At 43.1% G+C, this 27,637-nt stretch overlaps 1 protein-coding gene across 1 annotated transcript in view; it reads left to right on the top strand.

Moving 5' to 3' along the window:
* The first annotated feature begins 3,702 nt into the window (after positions 1–3,702).
* ZDHHC17 (zDHHC palmitoyltransferase 17) overlaps positions 3,703–27,637 on the top strand; it is a 128,071-nt gene continuing 104,136 nt past the window's right edge. Inside the window, exons 1-2 of the mRNA XM_084635334.1 lie at positions 3,703–3,820; positions 24,236–24,339. Of these exons, the coding sequence (XP_084491460.1) occupies positions 3,758–3,820; positions 24,236–24,339 (167 nt within the window). The 5' untranslated portion in view covers positions 3,703–3,757. The remainder of the gene's footprint in view (positions 3,821–24,235; positions 24,340–27,637) is intronic.

Below are 27,637 nucleotides of genomic sequence, written 5' to 3'. Positions count from 1 at the left end.
ATGTTGGCAAATAAAATAGTTGCCTGGGGAAGTACAATTCTAAGTGAGAGTTCTTTCTTTCTTTCTTTCTTTCTCTCTCTCTCTGTAAGACCTGCAAAAGCCTTTTGCTTTCCAGTTAATCTAGATCACTAAAAACCTCTAATGATTGCATTATAAAATAAGAATTTAGAAACAGAAAAATAGGGCAAAAATTTTTAAACATGTCCACTGGCTTTAGGTATCCTCTATAAGAAACCTCAGACCTCTGAAAAGTAATAGCAGCTAGATATTTGTCAGTAGATCTCAAAGCACTTTACAAAGGAGGTTGGTAACATTATTCCCATTTTATACATGGGAAACCTGAAGCACAGAGAGGGGGAGTGATTTTGCCTTAGGCGGCACAGCAGACCTGTGGTAGAGCTAGGAATAGATCAGTGATCTCCAGTGTCCTAATCCAGGGCTCTGTTCACTAGACCACATTTTAGCCCTTTTAAACCTTAGATTTCTCAAGTTGGATGCCCAACAATGAGGAAACACAATTAAACCATTAACTACCATCTAATAATGTAACCCTCTACTTCTGCTGGGCTCAAAACATATTCAAACAGTTATAAATAATTTGCTCAAGTAGTTTTCATTTGTTTTTAAATTAATTTACTGTTCAGGAAAGATTTGACAGCCCTTGATGAAGTCCTAGCAGTATAGCGGAGAAAAGTATAACATGATCCAATGGCTAGAAGCTGAAGCTAGACAAATTCAGACTGGAAATAAGGCATACATTTTTAAGTGAGAGTAATTAACAATTGAATCAATTTAACAAGGCTTGTGGTGGATTCTCCGTCATTGGCAACCTAGTGACAGAGGATGTGGAAAAAGCTAATGTACTCAATGCTTTTTTTGCCTCTGTTTTCACTAACAAGGTCAGCTCCCAGACTGCTGCGCTGGGCATCACAAAATGGGGAAGAGATGGCCAGCCCTCTGTGGAGATAGAGGTGGTTAGGGACTATTTAGAAAAGCTGGAAGTGCACAAGTCCATGGGGCCGGACGAGTTGCATCCGAGAGTGCTGAAGGAATTGGCGGCTGTGATTGCAGAGCCATTGGCCATTATCTTTGAAAACTCGTGGCGAACCGGATGACTGGAAAAAGGCTAATGTAGTGCCAATCTTTAAAAAAGGGAAGAAGGAGGATCCTGGGAACTACAGGCCAGTCAGCCTCACCTCAGTCCCTGGAAAAATCATGGAGCAGGTCCTCAAAGAATCAATCCTGAAGCACTTGCATGAGAGGAAAGTGATCAGGAACAGCCAGCATGGATTCACCAAGGGAAGATCATGCCTGACTAATCTAATCACCTTTTATGATGAGATTACTGGTTCTGTGGATGAAGGAAAAGCAGTGGATGTATTGTTTCTTGACTTTAGCAAAGCTTTTGACACGGTCTCCCACAGTATTCTTGTCAGCAAGTTAAGGAAGTATGGGCTGGATGAATGCACTATAAGGTGGGTAGAAAGCTGGCTAGATTGTCGGGCTCAACGGGTAGTGATCAATGGCTCCATGTCTAGTTGGCAGCCGGTATCAAGTGGAGTACCCCAAGGGTCAGTCCTGGGGCCGGTTTTGTTCAATATCTTCATAAATGATTTGGAGGATAGTGTGGATTGCACTCTCAGCAAATTTGCGGATGATACTAAACTGGGAGGAGTGGTAGATACGCTGGAGGGGAGGGATAGGATACAGAAGGACCTAGACAAATTGGAGGATTGGGCCAAAAGAAATCTGATGAGGTTCAATAAGGATAAGTGCAGGGTCCTGCACTTAGGACGGAAGAACCCAATGCACAGCTACAGACTAGGGACCGAATGGCTAGGCAGCAGTTCTGCGGAAAAGGACCTAGGGGTGACAGTGGACAAGAAGCTGGATATGAGTCAGTAGTGTGCCCTTGTTGCCAAGAAGGCCAATGGCATTTTGGGATGTATAAGTAGGGGCATAGCGAGCAGATCGAGGGACGTGATCGTTCCCCTCTATTCGATATTGGTGAGGCCTCATCTGGAGTACTGTGTCCAGTTTTGGGCCCCACACTACAAGAAGGATGTGGATAAATTGGAGAGAGTCCAGCGAAGGGCAACAAAAATGATTAGGGGACTGGAACACATGAGTTATGAGGAGAGGCTGAGGGAGCTTGGATTGTTTAGCCTGCAGAAGAGAAGAATGAGGGGGGATTTGATAGCTGCTTTCAACTACCTGAAAGGGGGTTCCAAAGAGGATGGCTCTAGACTGTTCTCAATGGTAGCAGATGACAGAACGAGGAGTAATGGTCTCAAGTTGCAGTGGGGGAGGTTTAGATTGGATATTAGGAAAAACTTTTTCACTAAGAGGGTGGTGAAACACTGGAATGCGTTACCTAGGGAGGTGGTAGAATCTCCTTCCTTAGAGGTTTTTAAGGTCAGGCTTGACAAAGCCCTGGCTGGGATGATTTAACTGGGAATTGGTCCTGCTTCGAGCAGGGGGTTGGACTAGATGACCTTCTGGGGTCCCTTCCAACCCTGATATTCTATGATTCTATGATTCTAAATCAAGATTGGATGTTTTTCTAAAAGATGTACTAGAGGAATTATTTGGGGGAAGTTCTATGGCTGGCTGTGTTATACAGGTCAGACTAGAGATCAACAAGCCTTGGACTCTATGAATCTATTTGCCAAAGAAGGGGTAGCAGAAGCTTCTGTACACAGCTGTCAACCTGCCTCAGGCTGGGAGGAGTAAGTCAGCATCCTGTCCCTTTTCAGTCCTTGGTTTGCATGCTGAGCATGCCGACACTCATGCCAGTTACAATGCTGGGTGTTTGACTAGGCTTCAAGCCCCTGGAGAGAAATTTGGAGCCCTCCTACATCATATTCATGACGCCCCCACCTGTCCCGTTTTGGTTTAGTTACACAAATATCACAGACTAGGGGGGAAAGGGGAGGATGAGCACAGGCTCCTGGTACAATTGTTCCCCCTTCCATCGTCCCTGCCAGGCTGTGAGGCGGTGCTGGAGCCCCATCACTGAAGCCTTGCCAACAGTACACCGTTTTGTGGCCAAAACAGTGGAGGTGTACACACTGAGATGCTCCTCCCGCTGATGTAACTTCCCTGCTAAGCTGCCATAATAAAACCACCTCATCCAGAGGCGCAGGGCTTTTGTCGGTGCAGCGAGAGGAGGCGGGGAGGCCGTGTTCCTTACACTGACGGGGGACGGTCATTCTTGCCAGTTTCACGGCGGAGCCCTCAGCTGTAAGTCGACCTGACCTAGGTCGACTTACCTTTGCAGTGCAGACGTAGCCTTATAACTCACTGTGACAGGCGGCTGGGGGCCACCAGCTTTCTCACCGCCCCGACCTGGCGCACGCCGACTCCGGCTCGCCGGGAGGAAAGACCCTGGCCCTGCTCGCGCCCCCGCCCGCTGGGGTCGGCTCTTGGCTGGCCCAGGACCGCTGCTCCCGGGGGGCTGCCCACTTGCCCGCGGAGGGAGCGAGGGCTCGGGACCAACCGGAGCCGCGGGGGAGCAGAGAGCGGACCCCGTCCCCGGGCGGGTCATTGCTGGGCGCGCTCCCCACCCAGCTCGCGCCACAGGGGCTCGAGCCGGGGAGGGGGGGCGAGTCTGGGTCACCAGCTTCGCTCCTGCCGGCCCCTCCCACAGCGCAGCATCCCAGCCGCGGCCGCCCGCTGCGGGGCTCCCTCCCCGCCCCAGCGCGAGCTGGGGGGAGCGCGCTACCCAGCATGCAGCGGGCGGCGGGCTCGCACCAAGATGGCGGCGCCTCTGGAGGAGTACGAGAAAGAAGCGGGCTGCGTCCCCATCCTGCACCCCGAGGTGAGCCCCGCCGCGCCCTGCTCTCGCGCCGCCCGGGGGGCCGGGCTGTGGGTGGCGCGGCTGCCGCCCGTTCTCCGCTCCCGGCCCGGGGCGGCTGCTGTGCGGGTGGCTCGGCCGCCGGAGCGGGGGTGGAGGGCGCTGGCTGCGGCTGCCTTGGCCCGGGGGCCGGGCGGGGAGCGGGGGCGGCTGCGCTGCGGGAGGAGGCCGCCGTTTCCCTTACCCCGGGGCGAAGGGTTGGCGGGGCGGCGCCCTGTCACCGCCTCGGGACGCCGAGGGGGAGGGTCCCGCCGGGGTGCGCCCGGGGTGGCGAGCGGCCCTGCGAGCGGGGCGCTCGCCCGCTCCCTGCCGCGGGGAGAGGTGCGGGCTGTGGCATCCCTGCCCGGTCCACAGGTGAACGCTCCGCTGGGCGGGCACGGCCCTGCAAGGCCCTGTGGGAGACTCCGCACAGCCTCGCTCCCCGCCGGGCGGAGCTGCACCCTCCTCCCCGCCATCCGTGACACCGCAGGGCTTGTTTATACAGCATGGGAGGGTTACCGCTAAGCTGCTGGTGGCAAACGGTTCAGACCTGGAATAAACGCTTCCTGCTCTTCTTGAGCTGCAGTTCGCTGTAAGAAATTGGGCCTGGTCCGACTCAGTCCTGAACTTGCTGGGCTGTGTGTGTTTGTCTTTACTCCACCTCACCCCCTCAGTAGTATACTGGACAAGTGCTGGAGTAATTGTACAGATGCTCTTTTCTTAATCTTGTGTACTATATGTTTTTTAATATTTGCTTTAATAAAACTGTAACCTCTCTTGATAATATGTAGAGGTTACTTTCAGTAATGTATCATACTGAAAGAGAGTCCTTTTTTGTGTGTCAACCATGTATAAACATTATCCAAATCCCCTCTGATGGTTTTGAAGGACATTGTAAATAGTATAAACAAAAGTTTTGTGTGTGATCTCTTACCCACCTAATATGGTGAGGATTGTAAGACTTGTTTTCTTAGCCTATGAAAAGATAAATAGGTGTGCCAAGTACCAGGTTTTGTCAAACAGATGGTATTACTTTTCCATAACAAATATTTTAAAGATGCTTTTAGGTTTCTTGATATCTAAAGAGACACTATAGTGCTAAATGTGACTGTTTGTCCTTCTCATTTTCATCCAGGCTTTTGACACTTAGGAACCACTCACAGTCAACAGGAGTATGCTCCTAAATCTCATTTAAAAATTAGATCTAGACTCCGAAATCAGACATTGCAATGCCTAAGTGTCTTAAAAACTCTGGGCCTAAGTGACAAGCAGTGCTCTGCGAACGGGTCCTTTGGTGGTAGCTTGGGTGGAGTGCAAGTAAATATGCTGCATGTTGCTTATTGTTGTCCGTGCTAGGAGATCACCTCCTTTCTAACTTTGAATAAATACTCTTGGTATTAGAAGTTCTACGTCATCTCTTTTTATGAATGGAGTTTTCAAAGTTGGCCTAAGGTATTTGTCTAACCTTCTTCTGTAGCTGATACTTTCTCCTTTGGAGTGAGATGTAAAGGAAAATATTGGTCAAATATTCTAAAAATTGCAGAAAACATGAAGTCCTCAGAGAATTGCAAAGGTCTGCCCATGCTGATCGCATTGCAAGGTCCGAACCCTAATTTACAGACAAAATATGAAGGAACAAAAAAATAAAGCATGTTCAAATTGTTAGGAGAATCACTGCGAGCTGAAAATTGTTTGCTGATTTGGAATAATTATATTTGCAGAGTTCATAGTAAACAAAGGTATTCTCAACATTGCTTGCATATTTGTTTTATATGCCAAGGTGGTGGTGATAAGGCAGTAAAATCAGATACTGTTTCTTTGGTATCTGAAACTGAATAGTTTACAAAGTAATGATAGAATAAGTAGCGTAAACAATAACTATGCTCTTCCTCCTAGCCTCTACCCAAACCAAACTTTAAAATTTTACCAAAGGAGACTTCTGTTTAAATCCAAAGAAGAAAATGACAGTCCAGAATTACTTTGTATGGTTAGACTTCAACCAGAGGATTGAATTTTAGACTCTCTCTCCTTTAGTCATCTTGTCGTCTTTTCACTGATTTCCTTGGGCATTGGATCGGGTCCTGGAATCCTTAATACAGATGATTTTTAAAGCAGAAGAGAGATGAATATGGATGATGTTACTGGAATTGAAAAAGAGACATTCAGTAGTTGTACTCACAGGATCCTGTGAACCGTTTGCTTGCGTGACAGAGCTCTGCACAAGCATATCTTACTGAAGACAGTTGGGGCTACTTGTTCAGTGTTTGAAGGATAGGGGCCTAAATACTCAGATATCCCCAGGTACTTTTAAAAGAATCGTTGACTCCAGATCTTTAGAACATAAATACTGAAGTACATACTGCACCTTATAATCAATTTTTTTATTTGCGTAAATTCAAAATTGAATTGTTTTTATGTGAGAATGTGGACGATCCTTTCTTGTTGCTGAGATATATTTTTTCCTGCTAGAGTAATCCATTTCTAATAAGGGTCTTTCATATATTTTTCTTTGGTATTTTTTTATAATTCAGTATTTTTTTTTTTTGTACAACTTGTTTTGTTTTGTGTCTGTTGATTTCAATGTTTTGTCCAATTACCTTATGGCTAAGGACCGAGCTATGTTGGACACCAATGCTGCCAGCTCAGTATTAAGGAGGATTTTGTAGACTGTGGAACATTACCTTTACAGAAAAGCGTTGAAGGACACACATTCCTGTCCAAGTGACAAAACTTGATATTTTTGTGTTGACAAGAAGCTCAGCTGCAAAACAAGAGATTAATAATGAATTTTGGCAGAAAGGACGGAGATGGAGAAGAGTGCTTAAAATCTAAACTCGTTAGTTTGATAGTAAGCTCTTTGGGGGCAGAGACAAAGTGTTCCCTCTAATTTTTTACATCCTTGTGCGGAATGAATTGTGTTATGTGCATCAATATGGGGGTGATGTGTGGCGGGGGTGGGGCAGAGAGGTTCGGAGTGTGGTAGCGGGCTCAGGGCTGGGGCAGAGGGTTGGGATGCAGGAGGGGGTGAGGGCTGTGGGGTGGGGCCAGGGATGAGGGGTTTGGGTGCAGGCTGCCCCGGGGAGAGAGGAGTCCCCCCCAGCCCTCTCTCACTGCAGCAGCACTGGGGGAGAGGCACCTCTCCCTGCCAGCAGTCCTGCACCCCTCCCCATCCACCCCTTACCTCTCTCCTCTCCAGGCCCCTGTGGCTGCACACCTGTGCGGCCCTTTACAGCCTGCTGTGTGGCTGTGCAGCTTAGAGGGAACTTAGGCAGGGACCATCTTTTTGTTCTGTGTTTATACAGTGCCTAGCACAGTGAGGCTCCTTGGGGCTACACTATTAAAAAAAAATCTGCATCTAAACTAAAGAATTTTAGAGAAAATGCTCATATATTACTGCAAGTTCATCTGTGTCTGATAGAATATATTAATCACATTATTCTGTTACTCTTTTAGGGTTGACAGCTTGCTCAGTTCTGCCCAAGACCACAAAAAATAAAGGCAGTTCCTGCTTCAAGGAGCTTACAGTATAAGCAGTATAATAGATTCCTGTTTATGTACAGGATAGTATGTACTGCTTGACTGTAGAAATGTTGGGATTCTCCACTGGTGTGTTGCCACATCACTAATGATGCAGCAGCAAATTGCAAAAAAATGCTTTCAAATATTGAAGTGCTGTTGTTTCTAACAATAAATATTTCCCTCCTCCCCTCCACACATACACCTTAAATTAGCTGAAGTTAGCAGTTGGATTTAGTTTTTATTTCTAAATAGTTTTTCAGTATTTGGCATTTTTTAGGAGTGGAATTTGTTGCCATTGCCTGTTACTTGAAAAGATTCTTAATGGATTAGGTAATAAATTTACTTGAAGTACAGCAGTGATTTCATGACTGTCCAGGATTGCATTGTTTCCAAAGGCTTGTGTTAGCCTCTTGAGTACATTCCCAGGAGGTCAGGGGAGTATGCATTTGGGCTGCTAGCTGAAGCTGTTGCCTTTGCTACCCTGGCTATAGTGGTATTTTTAGCATGTTAGCTCAAGGAGAGCTATCACGGGTATTGCACCTCCCAGCACATATGTAGACGTTCGCTGTGGTTGATTGTGATCTTTCTTGTAATTAAAAAAAACAAAACAAAACCCAAAAGCAAAATACAGGGTATGTGAGAGAAATTCTCATGAAATAAAGAGTAAAATGTCTGAATTTTGAATTTTTTTGTAAAATATGTAATATTTCATAGTGTTCCTCTGTTTTCCCAACAAAATAACTTTACACTACAAAATTTGACACACATAAGTTTTAAGAAGAGGTAGTCTTCAAGGGTAGGGATAGTACAGTGTTTTAAAAATGGCTGTTGGAAAACTAGACACTGTTCTGTCATTGAAGTTGACAGATAGGGGAAGTAAATCTTGATGATGGATAATTTCATGACATTTCATGATAATGACATTTGCATTGTCTGGGGCTACTTTTCAAACCCTAAAAGAAACAGGATAAGGTAAAATTACTTTTCCTCACTCTCACGTTCCCTTCAACTGCCCTCTGACCTGAGGGAGCAGTTGCACAAGTCTGCTATAGGTGAGTGTCTGAAGAACAGAAGGATAATTGTCCAAAGGTCTAAGGGAGTTTATGGAGGAGCTCTGAACAAATCATGATTTCTAATGCCCAAAAAACTTGGCTTAACCATTATGCTACAGTGTCTCTCATGCAGTTCTGAGATCAAACTAATAATGCTTATCCACACTTGTAAAGTGCCCTGAGCTCTTCAGATGTACTAGGTATATGCATAGATGATTTTTTTTTTCTCTCCCCAGTCAAATTCCCCAAGAACAAAGAGAGTCAGTGGCTTGGTTCCACAACTTTGACCTAATCTATGGTTAGTTTCTCTCTGCCAGAAGTCTTTAAAGGGAGGATTTCAACAAAATTTTTCTCAAACTAATTGAAGAAGTTGCATTGGTGTTGGCACCTGTGAAAAGTGTTGTAAGTTGTTGCTATTGTAAAGAAAAATGCTGGGTTAGAATGGAGTAATCAGTTCATTTACAGTATTTTTTGGTGTTGAGCAGATGCTGCTGCCTTTGTATAGTTTAGTCACAATCCCAGGAGAGAAAGGGGACAAATCACGTGTACGGAGGGAATTTCTACAACGCTTCTCAGAACCTGTCCAACCTGGCACAGCTTCACCATAGTATTTTGTTGTTCACTAAAACTAAAACCGTGATCGCACTACCAATATATTTCTGAAGAAGCTTCTACCTCTCGTTAACAAAGTTCTGCTTTTAGCACTGTGTATTTTGTATCAAGTACCATACTTAAACTAAAGTTTGGAGACATGTTGATATGAAATACTGCGTTACTTACAGCCATGGCAAAGGTTTGATTCAGTTGCTAAATATTGCTGTATAAGTAGATTCCTGTTAAGTGAGGATTTGTGCATTGTTAAAATTTTAACAAAGCAGTAAATAACATACAAAATATTTTAATTCAAACTCATTAGGAGTTAATATTTTTGCTTAAACATTTTAAGATGAATATAAAGAGCTCCTGTTGGAAAATAATTTTTGATCTTTTATATAGTTTATAAAACACAATACTAATTTATTATAAAATACTATTTTAACTTTTTGTCTTTATTCTTTTGTTTACTTCCTAATTTAAAAAGAAAAGGAGTACTTGTGGCACCGATGAAGTGAGCTGTAGCTCACGAAAGCTTATGCTCAAATAAATTGGTTAGTCTCTAAGGTGCCACAAGTACTCCTTTTCTTTTTGCGAATACAGACTAACACGGCTGTTACTCTGAAACCTTTCCTAATTTAAATAGCTCAAGCTTTGTACTCAACTTTTAAAAAAAAAAATTGCCTTGCCTATGTTTGTAAAACTTCAATGTATGTATGTTTGTCTTTAAATAATACCTCACGATTCTAGTGTGTGCTCAAATATTGGATATTTTGGAAATACCATTTTAAAATGTCTTAACTTTTTTTGTGTATTAAAATGAATATTATCCTTTAATTCTGAGGTGCTTTTAAAGGCACTGAATGACTAGAAGTCAGCTAATCAGAATGGTCCAATTTTGGACACTTACGGCTTGTCTGCACTAACGCTTAAGTCAATGTAGCTTATGTTGCTCAGAGGTGTGAAAAGGCCATCCCTCTGAGTGACGTAAGTTGCATCAACTTAAAGCGGTGTCCACGCTGTGCTATGTCAGCGGGAGACACTCTCCTGCTGACATGGCTTCTGCCTCTCATTGAGGTGAAGTAATTATGCCAATAAGAGAGCATTCTCCCATGGTCATAGCTCATCTTCACCAAATGCGCCACAGGAACGTACTACTGTAAAGTAGACTATCCCTCAGACCTGGTCCGCACTACAAACTTATGTTGATATAACTGTGTTGCTTAGGGGTGTGGAAAATCCACACTCCTGAGTGACAAAAGTATACCAACCTAACTCCTGGTGTAAACAGAGCTCTCATGTCGGCGTAGGTGGTGTTTTCACTAGGTGCTACAGCACAACAGCAGCACCAGTGTAAGTGTAGACAAGCCCTCACTTTTGAACAAGCATGACTTACTCCTTCATTTCTTCATGAAATCCCATGATTTTTCTGACCTCCAAATACAGTGATTGGCTTAATGCAGGGGTGGGCAAACTTTTTGGCCCAAGGGCCATATTATGGTTGCAAAATGGCATGGAGGGCTGGGTAGGGAAGGCTGTGCCTCCGCAAACAGCCTGGCCCCTGCCCCCTCCCACTTCCTGACTGCCCCCCTCAGAACCCCCGACCCATCGACCCCCCCCCCCGTCCCCTAACCGCCCCCTCTCAGGACCCCATCCCTAACCGCCCCCCTGGGACCCCACCCCCATCCAACCCCCCCGTTCCCTATCTCCTGACCCCCCCCCCCACCTGAACCTCCACCCGATCCAACCGTCCCGAGTGCCCCCCGGGACCTCCTGCCCCTTATCCAACCTCCCCCCGCCCCCTTACCATGCCGCTAAGAGCGGCAGGACAGGTTTATTGGAAAGCATGGGAAGTAGACGGGTGCAAGCTGTGCTGCCCAAGCGGCGGCATGGCTGTGGGGGAGGAGGGACAGCAGGGGAGGGGCCGGGGGCTAGCCTCCCTGGCTGGGAGCTCAGGGGCCAGGCAGGACAGTCCCGCAGGCTGCATGTGGACCACCTCTGGCTTAATGTCTCCAGTTGAGTATCTTTATCCACCCATTTATAAAGTAAAAATTTGCATCTGCTTTGGGAAATGTGCAGGATTAATCATTTAGTTTGGTGGTTGACTTTGCTAAGAAGAATTTTTCCACTTTCAATTTTTGCATTCAGTGAAAGGATTATTTTGGAATGCTTGAAATAACAGAAGGCTTTTTCAAATACGTTTTTCTGAGTTCTTTTGACTTTTTTTTTTTTTAAGGAAACGCTGTCCACTTGAACTTTTTTTAGTTTCAAAAAAAAGTTAAATCTTGTTTCGGGTACAAAACTTTCCCTGCAACTTTTTTACAATCACACTTTCCAGCTTTAATTTTTTTTAAAAAGTGTTTTCCCTTATTGCTGTGTGAAAGACCCCCACAATTAAGAGAAACTGATGTACAAGGGAAGTAAGTTATACCCAAAGTGTTTTCAAATGCACAAAGTAAACAAACTGAATAATGACTATTGGAGAATAAAGGGCTTATTTTTTTTGTCATTTTTGCTACTCATCTTGTAGCAGTAAAAATATTGTGATACAGTAGGAAAAAAAATTCCCAATGAAAGTGTGTGCGCACGTGTATGCACGCAAGATAATGGTATCTCTTTAAACCAGGGTTTTATCTGGTTCAGTTTTAGCCGAGGCTACCCCATGACCAGCTAAAATCATGCTACCTTTTTCCTAGCATAGCTACAGGGTATGTTTAGGTCAGGCTTAAACCTGACCTAGGAAAAACTTTTTCACTAGGAGGATGGTGAAGCACTGGAGTGGGTTACCTCAGGAGGTGGTGGAATCTCCTTCTTTAAAGATTTTCAAGATCAGGCTTGACAAAGCCCTGACTGGGATGATTTTGTTGGGGATTGGTTCTGCTTTGAGCAGGGGATGACCTCCTGATGTCCCTTCCAACCCTGCTATTCTATGATTCTATTCTTTGGAGCTTTGCAGACCACAGTTTGAACTATAGTTTTAAACAATCAGGACATGATCATGTAATTGTACAGGAGCTGTGTTTCTCTAAAGGAAAAAAGAAAGGTCTACTGGCATATGAAATTACTAGGAATAGATTGAACATCATTGCCCATGGTTAGCCAAGGTCTATGTCCTGAGTCTGGGATTTAATTAGAATGACTAATGATTCAGGCCTGGATTCACAAGGGATTTAGGCATTTAATCCCCAGATTTAGGTGCCTATATCTGGGTTTAGGCAGTTAAGTCCCACTTTCAGGCTCCACTGTGATTCACAAAACTCCACTGAACCCTGTAGGTGCTTAAACTCATTTGGCACTTCAATTTTCAGAGCAAAAGCTCTCAAAGCACCTACGTTTCTGCCTCTGAGCATGTGCACTGCTGCCTCACTCTGGGAGTCTGAACAAGTATCTCTAGCCTAAACACCAGAGCAGTTTGCTAACCAGGGAGGATCAGTGTTTGGCTGCCTACTGGGTTGGGTCACATTAAAAATCTAGCTGGTGGAGGTGGTGGTGCCCACCTTATAATTTTTAACCCAGTGGGTAAAGCACTTGCATGGGATGTTGATGACCCAGGTTCAATTTCCCCCATCTGCTGGAGAGGGAGAGAGGCTTTGAACAGAAGTCTCAGGAAGGGGCTCTAACCACTGAGCTATGTGATATTCTGATGTGAGGCTCCTTAAGCATATGTCTACACAGCAATAAAACACCCGTGACTGGCTCAGGTTAGATGATTCAGGCTCAAAGAACTCAGGCTGCAGTGTAGACATTCAGGCTCTAGCTGGAGCCTGGGCTCTGACACCCATGAGGGAGGAAGATCCCAGAACCTGGGCTCCACCTTGAGCCCTACCATTTGCATTTCAATTTTATAGCCTGCAGCCCGAGTTCCAGGAGCCCAGTCAGCTGACCTGTGCCAGCCACAGCTGTTTTATTGTAGTGTAGACGCTCTTAATTTCTCGTGCTGCAGGTATTTCACTCTCTGTAAATAGACTCATCAGAGTAGGGGAAATGGACACTGGGTCTCCCAGGTGGATGCCCTAACTACTGGACTGTAGAGTTGTTCTCTCTCCCCTCTTCCCCCCAAGTATTTATAGACTGTGGAACAGTCATTAGGCCAGAGAATGGGATGGGTCAGGAAAGGATGAAAGGTAAGATAAAAGGAATGGTTAATCAAAGCAAGGTGCAGCATTAGGTGTGTCCTAAGTTTTCCTAAATCCTACCCAAATTTGAGAGGAGGAACTCTTGTTTTTGAGAAGAAAATTGCAAGATCTTCAGTAGTTCACTCTGCAATGCAGTTAATTGCTTTATGTACCCATTTTAGAGAGATTTTTACTGTGAGCATCTTACCGGTAGTATTGGTCCATGATAAGCAAGTAAATTTGGAGTTTGTAGAGTCAGTCATTTGTTCTCAGAAAACATATGATTTCCGTGCCTCCCTCCCCCCCCCTTTTTTTTGTAAAACTAGTGCATTCAGCTTCTCTGTACTTCATGGGTCACTTTGCTTTAAGGAATTCTCACTCCATATTAGGTAATGATCCACAATTTTTGTTTTTCACTCCTTAGTCCTCAGAGGCAACAGTTTTGAAAAAAATCGATTGTAACAAACTAAACTACACTTCTTGTAATTACTAGTTCTATTATTTATTTAATTAAGTGGTTTAATATTTTATTATGGTTGTACCCAGAGAAACTGGTCATGATCAAGTTGTTGTACAAAACACATGTGTAGGAACAGTCCCTGCCCTGAAGAGCTGATAGTCTTACCACAATCTCTCCTTGTTTCCTGGATTTCTTAAAGCTAATCTTCATCTAGTTATTGCATACCATGCCTTTATATGCAATTCTGCATTTTCACAGAAACTTTTAGTACCTTATTGGTATTTATTTGTTTTGTTAGGATTCCCTTTGAAAAGCATTGGTTTATTAACTCTGTCAGAAACCAGAATCTGACTGTACAAATTTGATCACATTACCCCTTGGCAGCAATATTACTTAACATTTTAAAGGAACAAAAGTCCTAGCCATCTGTTTTTGTCCTCCACAACCATATGTAACAGATGCAAGCAATAGTATTTCACTCCACTCCTTATGTCCCAAGCAGGCATGTTGACCTGCTTGTTGCCTCTTGCTATATATACTTTGGAGTTGCTACTGCTTCAGTATTCTGTGCTTAGACCACTTATTCACACAACCTTAAAACTTCTTTTTAAAAAAACATTTCCTATGGATCCTCTTCTATGTGTGCTTAGCAAACTTCTCCCCCTTCCTCATCTACTACTGGAAAATTGGGGAAATTTGTATTTGTCTTTAGATGGAAGATGGGCATGCAGGATTGTTTGTGTATTGTGTATTTTGTGAGAAAGGTTGATTTTTTTTTTTTAAATGCCAGTCACTTGTTTCTGTTTCTAAAAAGAAACAAGAAATGTGTCTACAGAAAATTGATTCAGAGTTAAGGTTGAAAGCTTAAACCCACACATGTCAGTAAATCTCCATTTAAACTGGTCCTACTCATCAGTGGTGTGTGAGATTTTCTTCATTCTCAGAAAAGTCACTTTGGATATGTCACCACTAGAATTAAATATCCAGAGCTGCTCCATGTCAGCTGACTAGGGCTTGCTGGGCACAGGCTGTTTAATTGGGTCTGTTTGTTTAATGGCTGTGTAGACATTTGGGATTGGACTGTGTCTGGCTTGTAAGTAGAAGCCCCACTTGTGTGGAAGGAAGGAGCTTCCTCCTCCATTCTTCCCCCCTTCGCCCACCAAATTTCAGAGCCACCTGGCTGGTACAAATTTGGGTGAGGTTCTCCATTTCTCTACCCTTCCCCCACATTTTTGAGTATTCCTCCCTGGGTCTGGATCTCGCACTAATGAAATTAGTGTGAGAATTTTTTCACTAATTCAGAGGGAGCAGGGTGCTACTGAGTAGCAGCAATCCTTGCCTCTTCTGCTGCATTGTAGTCTTCCCAATCTGCAGCAGAGTTCAACTGAGCTCCTTCTTGACAGTTTCACTGCTGCCCTTCTGACTATTAGAAGTGAAAACAGACAACAATCTGGTCAGTTTTAACTGTTGAAATTAGTAAAAGCTTTGAGCGGCAACAGATGGATTGGAGTTCTTCTGAATTGGGAAGGCAATACTGCATTGGTTGATTAATGTTTGGTGTTTTTTCTTTGTAGCCACAGAGTTAGAAATTGTTGGTTTCTTAATGGGCTTATGTTTCAAAGATGATTCTCAGAGAGAATATCTTTGTCACTAGATGTGGAAAAATACTGAGAATATCTTTTCTGTTTAGGTTGGAAAGGTTCTGAACCCCCTCTGTGAAGAGAGAGAGTGACAAAATTTTAGGGTAAAAATTTGACATAAATGTTGACTCACCATCAATTTGAAATGAATTCAATTATAAAAACAAGCAAAAAAAAATAGCTTCTGGTGCTAAACCTGCACCTTCCAGTTTTGTGTGTTGCAGCCATATTTTCTGGTTTTTAAAAATGTTTTTCTTTCCCATGCTATTGAGTAATAACCCACATAAAGCTGGAAAATGGTGACAGCGAAATAATGAAACTGACTATATAAAGAGCTGTCAAATGCAGAAAGTAAACAAAGTAGGGGGGAAATGAGAAGCTATTTTTTGTTAATCTTTGTTACTGTTGTCTTTCTTACTTTTAATAATGGTAGGTAAAACATTCTGAGAGTAGGATTTGTAATTTGATAGTTTCCTTTTAAGTTAACTGTGCGGAAAATAATCTGTATTTTCACATGCTTTAATCTTCCGTTCCACCATAAATAAAAACAGCTGACTAATTTATTGGGCCAGACTCAACCCTTATATAACTCCATTTAACTCAGTGACACCTGGGATGAATTTGGTTTATTATCCTCAAATCAGATTGACAGGCCGCTTCATTTGGTTAGCTTCCTATTAACTTCCCCAGGGCTCTTGGCAGGTTCAGGGGTCTGTCTGTGTGGGGCACTTGCAGGGTCAAGGTCATAATCCATATGATGGTGCACAGATACTGTGTTTTGACATCCCGTGCTTTTAAAATTGAAATAATTTAAAATTAAGTTTAAAAAGCCATATTAAAATAATCTCTCAAAGTATGAGAAAATGTTTGGGAAATGGAAAAGGGCTGTGCTGGCAGGGGAACAAATTTTCTAGCTTCTATGACTGTATTACCAAAAAAAGTGTAAAAACCTAAAAAGTAAATTTGTGACAATGCGCTTTATGTGATTTAATGGTTTAATAGCTGAAAACTAGCCATTACAATGCCTTTTATTTTAGTAAGCTTTTTTTTTTTTGAGAGCGAGAGAGAGTAGGTATGTATGGAGATGATGTGGTTACAGCTGATTTGATCTTATTGGTCTGCAGAATCCTCTCCTCTCTCTAAAATCTTAGACGAGGGTTAGTGAGAAGTCTCTTTTATACGTATTTTTGTACACTTTATACTGGAGAAATCTGTTTTTTGAAGTATCACTACTGTTCAGCAAAGATTTATTCATATTTAGATATATAATGTAATTAGATTGTATCCATAATTTTGTTAATTCAGTTCACTTTTTTTTACACAAAGAACGTAGCTAAAAAATTGCCTGCAAATAAAATAAAATTTTAAAGTAAGAGGGTCCTCAAGTACTTCTGTTCTCCCCTTCTCTTACACATTTCTCCCTATATTGTGTTCCAACTATTTTGACTTCAGAAGCAGGACCTAGCACAGGTCCAGTTCTGAAAATGGTTACAAGGATAGAGGCATCTTAATGTTAGTGGCACCAGGTGCAGTAATGTACTGTAAGTGAAATATCTGTAACTACAAAACAGGGCTAGGACTGCGTACTTGAAAGAGTGTAGCTGGCATTGCAAGGTATTTACGTGCCCGACATGCTAAACATTTGTATGCTCCTTCATGCTTTGGCCACCATTCCAGAGGACATGCTTCCAGTAGAAGCTGTGATCGGCTGAACCTGCGGATGTGGCAGGTAAATAAACTGGCCTGGCCCCCCAGTGGCTTTCCCTGAACAAGTGGCGTCCCAAGTCTGGGAAACACTGCTCTAGTTGGCAACTATTAAAATGTGTATTTACAAAAACTATAGCCTTTACAGTACACTAAATTTGTTACGACTGGTAATCAGGATGATTCTCTCTCTCTCTCTCTCAGTATACCTATATATATGTGTATACACGCATACATTTAAGCTATCATATATTCACATTTTTAACTTTTACATTTTCTTATGTTACATGTACTAACATTTACTAGATGATGATGAATTACTCATGAAATTGTGTCAAGCTGCATTTGGATGGAAATTGGAATTCAATTAAAACGCATAAAAACAGCGTTAGTTTTAACTAATTTTACTAGTTAAATAGAACTTCTTTAAATGTGCTGGATATATAAGAAAAAGTGAGTTTATCAAAACATATTTTGCATTTAAAACGAACTGATTTGTTAAAGCTGAAGCTAGTGAATTAAACTGTTTCTGGTCACCCTGACCTTCAAGACTTTGGCACTGTAGTAGCTGTCATTCTCTCACACCTAGTTTTTATTCATAGACTGGAAGAGGAAAACAAGCTTTCCTGCTTTTTCAACTTCCAGTCAGTTTCTCAGCTTTGAACTAGTCATTAAGCTGAACTCATTGAATAAACTGAAATGAAGAAAATATTCGTTCTAGACCTGCAGAAGGTGCTACTGACTGCTAAAAGCTGATTTAGCACTTCAACTCTGTTCCAGGGCTTCCATAAGTCCAATGATTTGACTTTCTTTAAAACTTCACCAGCAAACATGTACCACTTAAAAAAATATTCATGTTGTTTAAATGATTATTTACAGATTATAGTGAGTTTAGGCCCATAATCCTGACAGGTTTTATACAATAAGCAAAATTGGCGTAGTCATTATTTGAAGGAAAGGCTACCATGGAAAACTAAAGTGCTGTGGAAAGTGATATCTAGGTCGGGAAGACTCTTCCCTCTGATTTAATACTTAAGCTACATAGTTGCATGACTCCCCCCAAGTAACATCCAGGAGGGGATTGGGGAAATAGTGAAGTTTTCCAGCCTTAATGTCTGCTTTACAGCAGTTAGGAGGCTTGAATAGGAAAAAGAGATGGTCCATCTCTAAGCATCTGAGAAAGGGCAAGAAATAGGCTGAACTAGAGTACTGTGCTGGAATTCTATAGTGTCATCTTTTGTACTAACCTTTCTCTACTTGGTTTATCCTCACATTAGTATGTATCCAGTAAGCTTTTCAAGCTCTGATTACTATGATTTGTGGTATGCAAAATCCTTACTGCCTAGTGTAGCTGTAGGTGAACAGTGCTGATACAGTTACTGGCACTGTGATAACTTTGCATGGCATCACCTTTCAAATTCAAAGTAAAAAGGGCAACATCCAGCCATTTATGTTTGGATTTTGTCTTACTTTATTTTAGGCCTTGATTTGCATCTTACAACTCTTTCTATATTTGGTACTTTTTCTCAGCACTGTTCCTCCATATAAGAGAGCCTGATTTATTCTGAGACTGCAAAGAGAGAATTTCTGCAAAGCTGCCTCCTCCTTTGCAGACATAATGTGTCTCCCTTCCCAGACACCTAGAGCAACAGCTGTACTATGCCTGGTTCCCATTTGCTTTGGCAGTAGGTGCCCTGCTGCTATTATTAGGGGTCTTGCATAGATGGCAGCATAGCACTGGAATATAGAGATTTTAACCAGTTTTTCTGCTTAGCTTTCAGGCTAATGGAATGTTGAAAGGACTGAACTATGTTGAAGTAGTATGACGGTGAAATGGGAAAACACGTTCCATGTGTTGATGATTTGGGTACCAGATGCGTTTGCTAACGAATACTGCCAGTGTAAGCATAAGGTCAAGTTTATTTCGTAGATTCTCTACAGGTTTATATCCTTTGTCTTCAGAATGGCATTGAGGAAACAAAGGTGTTGTATTCTTGTTATGTTGTCATTCTGACTAATCTGAAAAGTGTAACAAACATTAGACATACAGTATAGTGACTAAGCTCTTACTCTTTCCCTATCTCTCCCCTCCCCTTCCCCCACAAGCATTATGGACTGTTTGCCCTATGGAACAAGGAAGTTCTATAGAAACATAAATTTAGATCATCTTGTGTGGTTTGGTTTGAGTTACTCTTGAGTATAGGTTTTAAATATTGTCTTTTAGTGCCCCTTGTATCTCTTTTAGGGCCTCCTCCTGGCTGCTCCTGGCGATTAGCTCCTTCCAGGTGCTAGACCCTCCTCTGGATATCTCTCCACCCATCTTCTCTCATCCTGCAGCTCCTCTTGCTCCAGGAGTTGCAGCTTCCTCTTCGTCACTTGGCACTCTAGCCATGTCACTGGGGTCCTCCCCTTCCTGGATATCAAAGCCTTCCAAGGAGAACTGTCCCAGGCAGTCTGCTCTCCACTGTCTGGTCTGCACTACTTCCCCAGTGGCTAGTAGGGGAACCTGGGACTGCCCTTTACTCTGGGTTCCAGCTCAGGGGCCCTCTCAGCAGCCAAGGTCTTCTGTACCCCATACCTTGCTGCCTTTACCCTTTCCTGCCTTTCTGGTTCTCCAGTCCAAGCTCCCTCCTCCAAGGGAGTAACTGCAGGCAACCTATCTCTAGCCCCAAACACACCTCCCTTCCTCCAGGGAGTGATTGCAGACTACTTCACTACAGCCCCCTTCTGCTCTCAGCTCCTTTATACAGACCCCTCCTGTTTTTGCCCAGCTGAGCTTCATTTAATCAATCCCTGCTCCCTGACTCCTCCTCCAGATGCAGCCTGGGGAGTTAATTGGTCTACCTGGCCCCTTCAAGCCTTCTGTGGGTTGCATGACCTATCACACTTATCGTGTATTTGTCCTATAAATTTATTGCCCAGAGTAGGGTTGCCAGGCGTCCGGTTTTTGACTGGAACGCCTGATCGAAAAGGGACCCTGTGCTGACTGGACTGCTAAAAGTTCCATCGGTGACGCAGTGGGGCGAAGGCAGAACTCCCTGCCTGCCCTGGCTCCGTATGGCTCACAGATGCGGCTGGCATGTCCGGCTCTTAGGTGCAGGGGCCAGGGGGCTCTGTTCACTGCCCCCACCCAAAGCACTGGCTGCGCAGCTCCCATTGGCTGGGAACCGCAGCCAATGGGAGCTGTGGGGGCAGAGCCCGTCAGCACAGACAGCACATAGAGCCCCATGGCCCCTCTGCCTAGGAGCTGGACATGCTGGCTGCTTCTGGGAGCCACTTGAGGTAAGCTCCGCCTGGCCGTAGCCCACACCCTGAACCTCCCCTCCCACCGTGCCAAAACTCTGAGTCCCCTCCTGCACCCCAACCCTCTGCCTGAGCTCTGAGCCCCCTCCCACACCCAGGCTCCTTCCTAGAGCCTGCACCCCAGCCCTGAGCCCCCTCCTGCATCTAAACTCTCTCCCAGTCCTGGCACCGCCTCCTGCACCCCAATCCCTCATCCCTGGCCCCACCCCAGAGCCCACACCCTCAGCTGGAGCCCGCACCCCATCCCGCACCTCAACCCCCTACCCCAACCGTGAACCCCCTCCCGCACTCCCAACCCCTCAGCCCCAGCCTGGAGCCCCCTCTTGTACCTCAAATCCTTCATACCCAGCCCCACCCCAGAGCCTGCACCCTCAGCCATTGCCCTCACCCACTCCTGCACCCCTGCCCCAGCCCAGTGAAAGTGAGTGAGGGTGGGGGAGAGCGAGTGACAGAGGGAGTGGGGACGGAGTGAGTGGTGGGTGGGGCAAGGGTGTTCAGTTTTGTGTGTTTTTAGAATGTTGGCAACCCGAGCTCAGAGCTGGAACAAGTTGATACTGATTTTTGCTTTCAACTTCATTGGTAACCTGCTAGGCTGGAACACTATCTGGCATTACCATAAAACTTTTGGAAATTGCCCTTGCAGTTTTGGAATAATCCATGAAGTTAAGGAGTTCTGTATATTCATCCTCTCTGAATATTCATGAATAAGTGTGGTAAAAGTAGTATCACTTGTACCATACATGTGCAAAATGCTTTTTTTTCCAGAGGCTTATAACTAAATAATTCAGGGATTTTCATTGTAAAGAGAAACACTTCTAAGTAAAATTTCATTTTTGAATCTCCAGTTGTTTCAGTGATAGACCTGTTTTAAAAAAAAATCCCTTTCAATAATTTTTGATGTGGAAAAAATAAGTTTTCCATCATGCTGAGATCATGAAAAGTTTTTGCTCAGACTTTCCAAATCATTCACCTCCAGAAAGAGACCAAAACTGGAAAATTTCTGCTTGCAGGGTGAATTGACTCATGTTCTGCGATGTTTGATTTCTGAGTCTTGCTTCATGGGAATCCCAGGTACTTGAGTAAAACAGGGTTGTGACCTCAAGTGGGACTCATTTCCACCAAGGCAGAACAACAAACTTTGCTGCAGGTATTATGATCCTGTGGTGGGACACATGGATACATTTTCACGGAAATGGGATTGGGAACTTATTTGTTTTGTATTTTCACTCCAGTTCTCCTGACATTTATCTCCTAAAAGATATGTTCTGGTTCAAGCCTAGGTTATTGGGCTTGGTGCAGAAATTTCTGGGTGAAATTCTATTGACTGTGTTGCTAAGGAGACCAAGTGATAATATTAATAGAAAAATTGCTAAGTAAAGCTGCATTCATCCCAACAATCTGAAATGTCACAAGTTAATGTCACTTCACCATGAATAAACTGAGATGATTTTTTTTTGCTTTAGAAGTTTAAAGATACAGTATGAGTAACTGAGCCTGATGCTGGAGGTTACCATTTTGCTAAAGAATGGCATTTACAACATTGTCCCATAAACTCAATAGAAGAGATTGGTAGTCCATTTCTAATCTGCTTTATTAGCTACTGGTTAACAATGAGGAAATTGAGTCATTAGTTTCTTTTTATTGTTAAACTATTGTTAAAGCAGGTTGGACATGTGTTCTTTCTAACACTGGTTCCCCTCTTTGTCACCTCATTGATTCATTTTTGGGGGGTAGGAGGGCTAGGAGTGACAATTTTTAGGCTGTACAGTTCCTCTCTTAATTTAACTGTCTGACCTCCAAAATGTTCAGTTAGCTGGAAAGAATAGGATGTCAGGACCTATTGAAGTGTGGTGAGTGAGCAAACAATCATCCATTACAAACTTTGCCCCAGGAAGGGAGCAGCTGCAAAATTATTAATATAACATTCCTAAACTGCTGTAGGAAAAGGTACTTTCTTGTCCGAATAGGAAATAGCTGAAGTTATTTGTGAAGCCTGTTTTCTGCTGCATTGAGCCCATTATACCTGCAGACTTGCTGAAAAGAATCACATCTTCTGTATTATCTAGCTGTTTAGCCATTCTTTTACAGCACTGTAGGTTGTAGTAAACTACATTTCTAAATGAAATAACTGACATTTAATCTTTCTTTTAAAATTTTATGTAAATTATAACTTAGAGTGGGGAAAGCAGTCTTTTTGTTTGGTTTGGAGTACTAAGTATGATTGTTTGCTTATCTGTATTTAATGTGCTGATGAGGATGAGAGTGAATTCGTGCTCTCCAGGATAACACTATAGTAATGATGGAGAACAAAAAAAACTTATTTAAAGGGAGGTGGCATGATATAGCTAAAGCGATTAATGGTTGAGAGACTCTGCAGCTGACAGTTACTTGCACGTTGACAATTTGAGCGCTATACCTCAGAGGAAAACATGGTCCCTGACTTAGGAAATGTATGTGCTAAATCAAGGCTGTACAATGAACAGACTAGGCCATTTTTGCTTTGAAGCCTAGACCTCTTAACTCTTTTGGTAGATCCAATTTTTATAAGGTCATATGTTTTTATATACTTGAGAATAGCTGTCTACACACACACACATTCTCTCACTCATTCTCATTCTTTCACTTTCATTCTAGGGAGGTAAAAGGATAACCAGTAAGTATTAGGCTTACTGTTAACCGACCTTAACCGTTAACCCCGGCAGCCCTGCACTGGCCAGAGGGACTCTAGCCCTGGTGGCGAGGCCGGGCTGGCTGGCTGGAGTGACTCCCGCCGTGAAGTGCCGGACGGGCTGGTGGGACCCCAGGCCCAGCCAGCTGAAGCGATTCCAGCCCCATCTGTCCTGGTGGGACCCAAGCCCTGGCTGCGTCAGCCCGGCCGGAGCGACCCTGACCCTAGCTGTGCTGGATGGAGCAACCCCAGCCGTGCCGGGCCGGCAGGACTGCGGCCCCCAGCCCTGGCAGCACTGGCTGGCGGGACCCCAGCCCTGGCCGTGCCAGCGGGTCCTCAGCCTGGCCAGAGTGACCTTGGCCCTGGCTGTGCTGGCCGGAGCAACCCCAGCTGTGCCGGGATGGTGGGACCCCTGGCCGGGCCGGGGCAGCAGGACCCCCAGCCCTGGCTGCCCTGCACCAGACCAGCTGGAGCAACCTCGGTTAACCTGTTAAACTATATAATTTTAATTGTTTAACTGGTTAACTTTTTTAATCAATATTTACATCCCTATTTCACTCTCACTCCTCCCCCCCAATTGAAGTAAGATGAGGATGTTTCCTGTTCGTTTTTTCTTTTCCCTTCCATTAGGTCTATAACAAAAGAAGGGAACTCATTTCATGTTAGTAGGGTATTTTGTGTGTCTCAGAGTCTTCAAATGTGATTTCTGTTGCCCAGTTGATAAGCTCCTAGTTATGATCAGAGAGCTACAATAAAATATAAAAACTAGGTTATAGTCACCATATTAGTAATTATCCCAAAAGCACTTTACTACTACGCATATAATAGGCATCATCTGTGGGGTAAAATATGGCAGCTGTTCAACAGCGTACAGTTACAGAATTCAAGACAAAAAGTAAACAATCATACATTTGATACTCATTTTTGATTGTGTTGATATATAATTCAAAAGCTATAAGGTGTCATATTTTACATACTTGTAAAGATGGCCATTACGGTTGAGGAGGCACTCTGTCTTCTAAAACAGTACTGAATGAATGCCTGCAGCATGGGATTTGGTGATACTGCACTGCTGCAGGTGTGCCATCTCTTGGATGAGACCTAAAACTAAGGTCTTGAAATGTATTTATTAAAGAATACAGTGGTACATTTCACAACATTTAAAAAGTTTTGATCATGTATCCTGGCCAGATTTAACTGATTTTATTCTATGTTCAACTGGATATAGTATTTTTGTATTCATATGGAAATATTTCAAAATAAATGCTGTTCAGTTACAAATATTTTAAGAATTCTAGCAGTAAACCTAAATCTCATGTCCTAATAGCAGATTTCCATTTTGTAGGAAATCAAGCCCCAAAGTCATTATAACCATGGATACAGTGATTCTCTTGGACGGAAAAGCCACATTGATGATTACAGCACATGGGACATTGTCAAAGCTACACAGTAAGTGCATTTTTTTGCAGTTTTAAATTTGTCAATATCTCCATTAGTGGAATGACAGTAAAATCTCTTTGTTTTAGTTGCATAAACTTTGAATGAATAATTTATTTTTTGTATCCTCAGAAACAGCAATCCTGGGCTGGTGGATTATAGTACATGATTTGAAAAATGAATTGAAAAAAATGCTTTTGAGGGAAATTTACGCACACTGTATGAAAATATACAGAAGCATTTATGCAGAGTTTTGAGATTTAGATTATTGCTTGGGTGGATGATGGAGAAGAGATTAAATGCTTTCCGAAATTAGTTTTTCTTTCTATTTATGGTGTTCCTTATGTTTTAAAATACAAATAAATTACTAGATGGAGTGGATCATACACAGTTACAAAATGCTTATGTGATTTTAGGTGCTTAGACCATTGGCGCACAGGTGGGATTCGCCTGATCACCTTTAAATCTACAATTTCAACACTGCCATAAAACTGTAAATTGGTTGCCAATCAGCACAGTAGCAATTAATCATTGTACGAATGAATGACTGGGATAAGTATTTTTTATATAGGTGCTAAATTACATAAAAAACAGATTATCTCAAATATGAAGCAGTTATTATTTTATATTAATACACAATGCAGAAAGTGGAGAGGGAGGCTGGTTGTTTCTCCTGCAGTTTGGGTGCTTATATGATTTTCATAATTATAATATCGGAGTGCATGCAGTACAATATAGAGTTGTGTTGTGAGTGGTATGAGAGAAAATATGAGAGTACACTGAGCCTTTTTGGCTTGCTGAACTGCTGTGGTTATTTTTGTTTATCTCCATGTGACAACAATGCAACATCTTTTCTGCAACACAGTGAAGATAACCTCACTTGTACTTTAGTTGACATGGTAAATGAATTGAAACGTTATTCTTTTACAGGTTTCAGAGTTGTAGCCGTGTTAGTCTGTATCAGCAAAAACAACTAGTCGTCCTTGTGGCACCTTAGAGACTAACAAATTTACACTTGCATGTGATTGAGACCTTGTCTACAGGTTGCTTCGATATAACTTACGTTGCTCACACCCCTGAGTGACATAAGTTATACCGACCTAAAAACCAGTTAGACAGCACTATGTCAGTGGGAGAGCTTCTCTGGCTAACATAGCTACTGCCTCTCATGGAGGCAGGAGTTATTAAGCTGACAGGAGAGAGTTCTCCCGTCAGCTTAGAGCATCTCCACCACACACTCTGTAGTGGCACAGCTGCGCTGCTGTAAGTGCTGGAGGGTGGATGTAGCCTGGGTAATTTCTTTAGTGAACTGTAGCCAGCCAATATTTAATTCTTTGTGAACACTGACTTTTTGGAGGTAGATGGGGAGGCTGAGATTGCCTATTTTTCTTAATGTAAAGAGGGAAAGTTTTATATTTTCTGGGGGAAACAATTTTTTAATAAGCTTTGGCTACTATTGGTCATTGTGCAGGAATAAGATATGGTTGTGTCAGTAGGGCCAGTGCCAGCTTACATGGGAGGCCAGGGAGAGGAGATCAGATCCCCACCAGAGGGATACGGTCCCTCAGATGCACAGAGGGCAGAGAAAGAGGGGCTCAGACCCTTTATATTGGCAGGACTCCCCTGATCCCTGTGCATACCGGGAGGCAGGGAGAGGAGCTCAGATCCCTCCCAGAGGGACAGGGGCATCTGTCCCAATGCATGTACTGGCGGGGAAGGAGAGGGGCTCCCCAAAGAGAAAGGACCCCCAGATCCCATCTTCCACATGGCAGGCTGAGAGATGGGCTCAGACAACCAGTGAGGCAAGGGCCCCCAGATCCTTGCACACATTGAAGGGGAGATTATGGGACTGACAGGCACCCTGCTCCTTACCTCTATATCACCCCTGTTCCAGTAAACAAAGGAAATTTGCAAGGTGGGGGCTTTGGACAACCCTGAAAGTGTGTTTTGTTTTGATTTTTGTAGTGTTTATAGTCCCCTCAAAACACAACTCTGGAATGTCATTTTAAATGATCGCATGACTATAATTGTAATCAGAAATACCATGTTAGCATAATAAAACTTAAAGCATGCAGCCTCATATTTGTTTTATTTTAAAAGTAAACCTGTAAAGCTGTGCAGGTGAAAAATATTTCTTACATTTAGGAGGGAGAAACGTGAGCTATTTAAATAATTATTTCATGATTTGCATTGCGTTCAGAAAATCTCAGTAGGCATACATATTCACAGTGGAGTTGAGCCATTTCCTATTATGTTGAGGGTGTGGTAAATAACCATTATTAACATTAGTTAAAAATGAATATTAAGAGTCAATGATATCAATGACAAATGCTTCTGTGGCTCCTGGTTCTATGTGATTGCTTCCTTGAGTGTCTTATTAGGGTTTTATAACTATACAGAGGTAATTTTTATAATACCCCAATTTTCACATCTTAAGGCCATTCAAGAAGAGGCTCTTACACACCTGTAAAAGGTACAGAAATGGTGGAGTGTACTATACATCTCTTACACTAGCTGGATACATACTGCCATATCAATAGTTGAATCTGAAGGCATGAAAGAAATGTGAATGGTTACAAAGAAACAGTGCAGGGAGGGATAAGGGTGGGGGTGGAAGATTACTGTTTAAAATGTGTGTGCATGTGTGGAACTCGATATTTTTTTCTTCTATAGAGTGTTTTTAAAAGTTAATTGTACAGCTTGTAAATTTGTTACTCTTTAAATTACTATAATAATAGCAACTTAACCCCTTTCTCAGAGACTTTCATGCTTTCTTGCCTACTAAATATTTGAGGCTCAATTTTCCCTTTTATCTGAGCTCTTCTTAGCACTGTGGAGGGGAAAAGGGGCCATCAGGGAGCCAGTTATGATGTTATATGTGCCTGGTCCAGACATGTTACAACAGCTTAGGTTTTAGAGGGTCCTTAAACCAATGGGGAGTAGCAGGGGAGAGGTAAACTGTGTACCTAGCAGCCCCATCTCTGCGTTGTCACATAGATGGGAATCAAAAGATGGCTGGCTCAGGAGCCAGCTCTGCTAGCTTTGTTGACGAGAAGTTCCCCTCAACTTGGAGAATTTTCCACTAGCTATTTAAAATCAGAATCCATCGTGTTTGCACCAGTGCTATGGGGTTGGAAGCACAAAAAAGGATCCAAGCTCTTTGTTTTATACAGAAGACGTGAGCAGTGATACATGATTGGACAGCATTTGAAAACATGTTAAAAATATCAGATACTGACCTAGATGGTGATAATTGATACCCAGGATTAAAAATACCATCTCATTTTACTATAGAGTTGCTGCTGTAGTT

The sequence above is a fragment of the Lepidochelys olivacea genome, assembly GCF_965140295.1.
Source record: "Lepidochelys olivacea isolate rLepOli2 genome assembly, chromosome: 1".
Classification (NCBI taxonomy): domain Eukaryota; kingdom Metazoa; phylum Chordata; order Testudines; family Cheloniidae; genus Lepidochelys; species Lepidochelys olivacea.
Note: the sequence above shows the minus strand (reverse complement) of the source record. Positions and strands in the feature narration are given on the sequence as shown.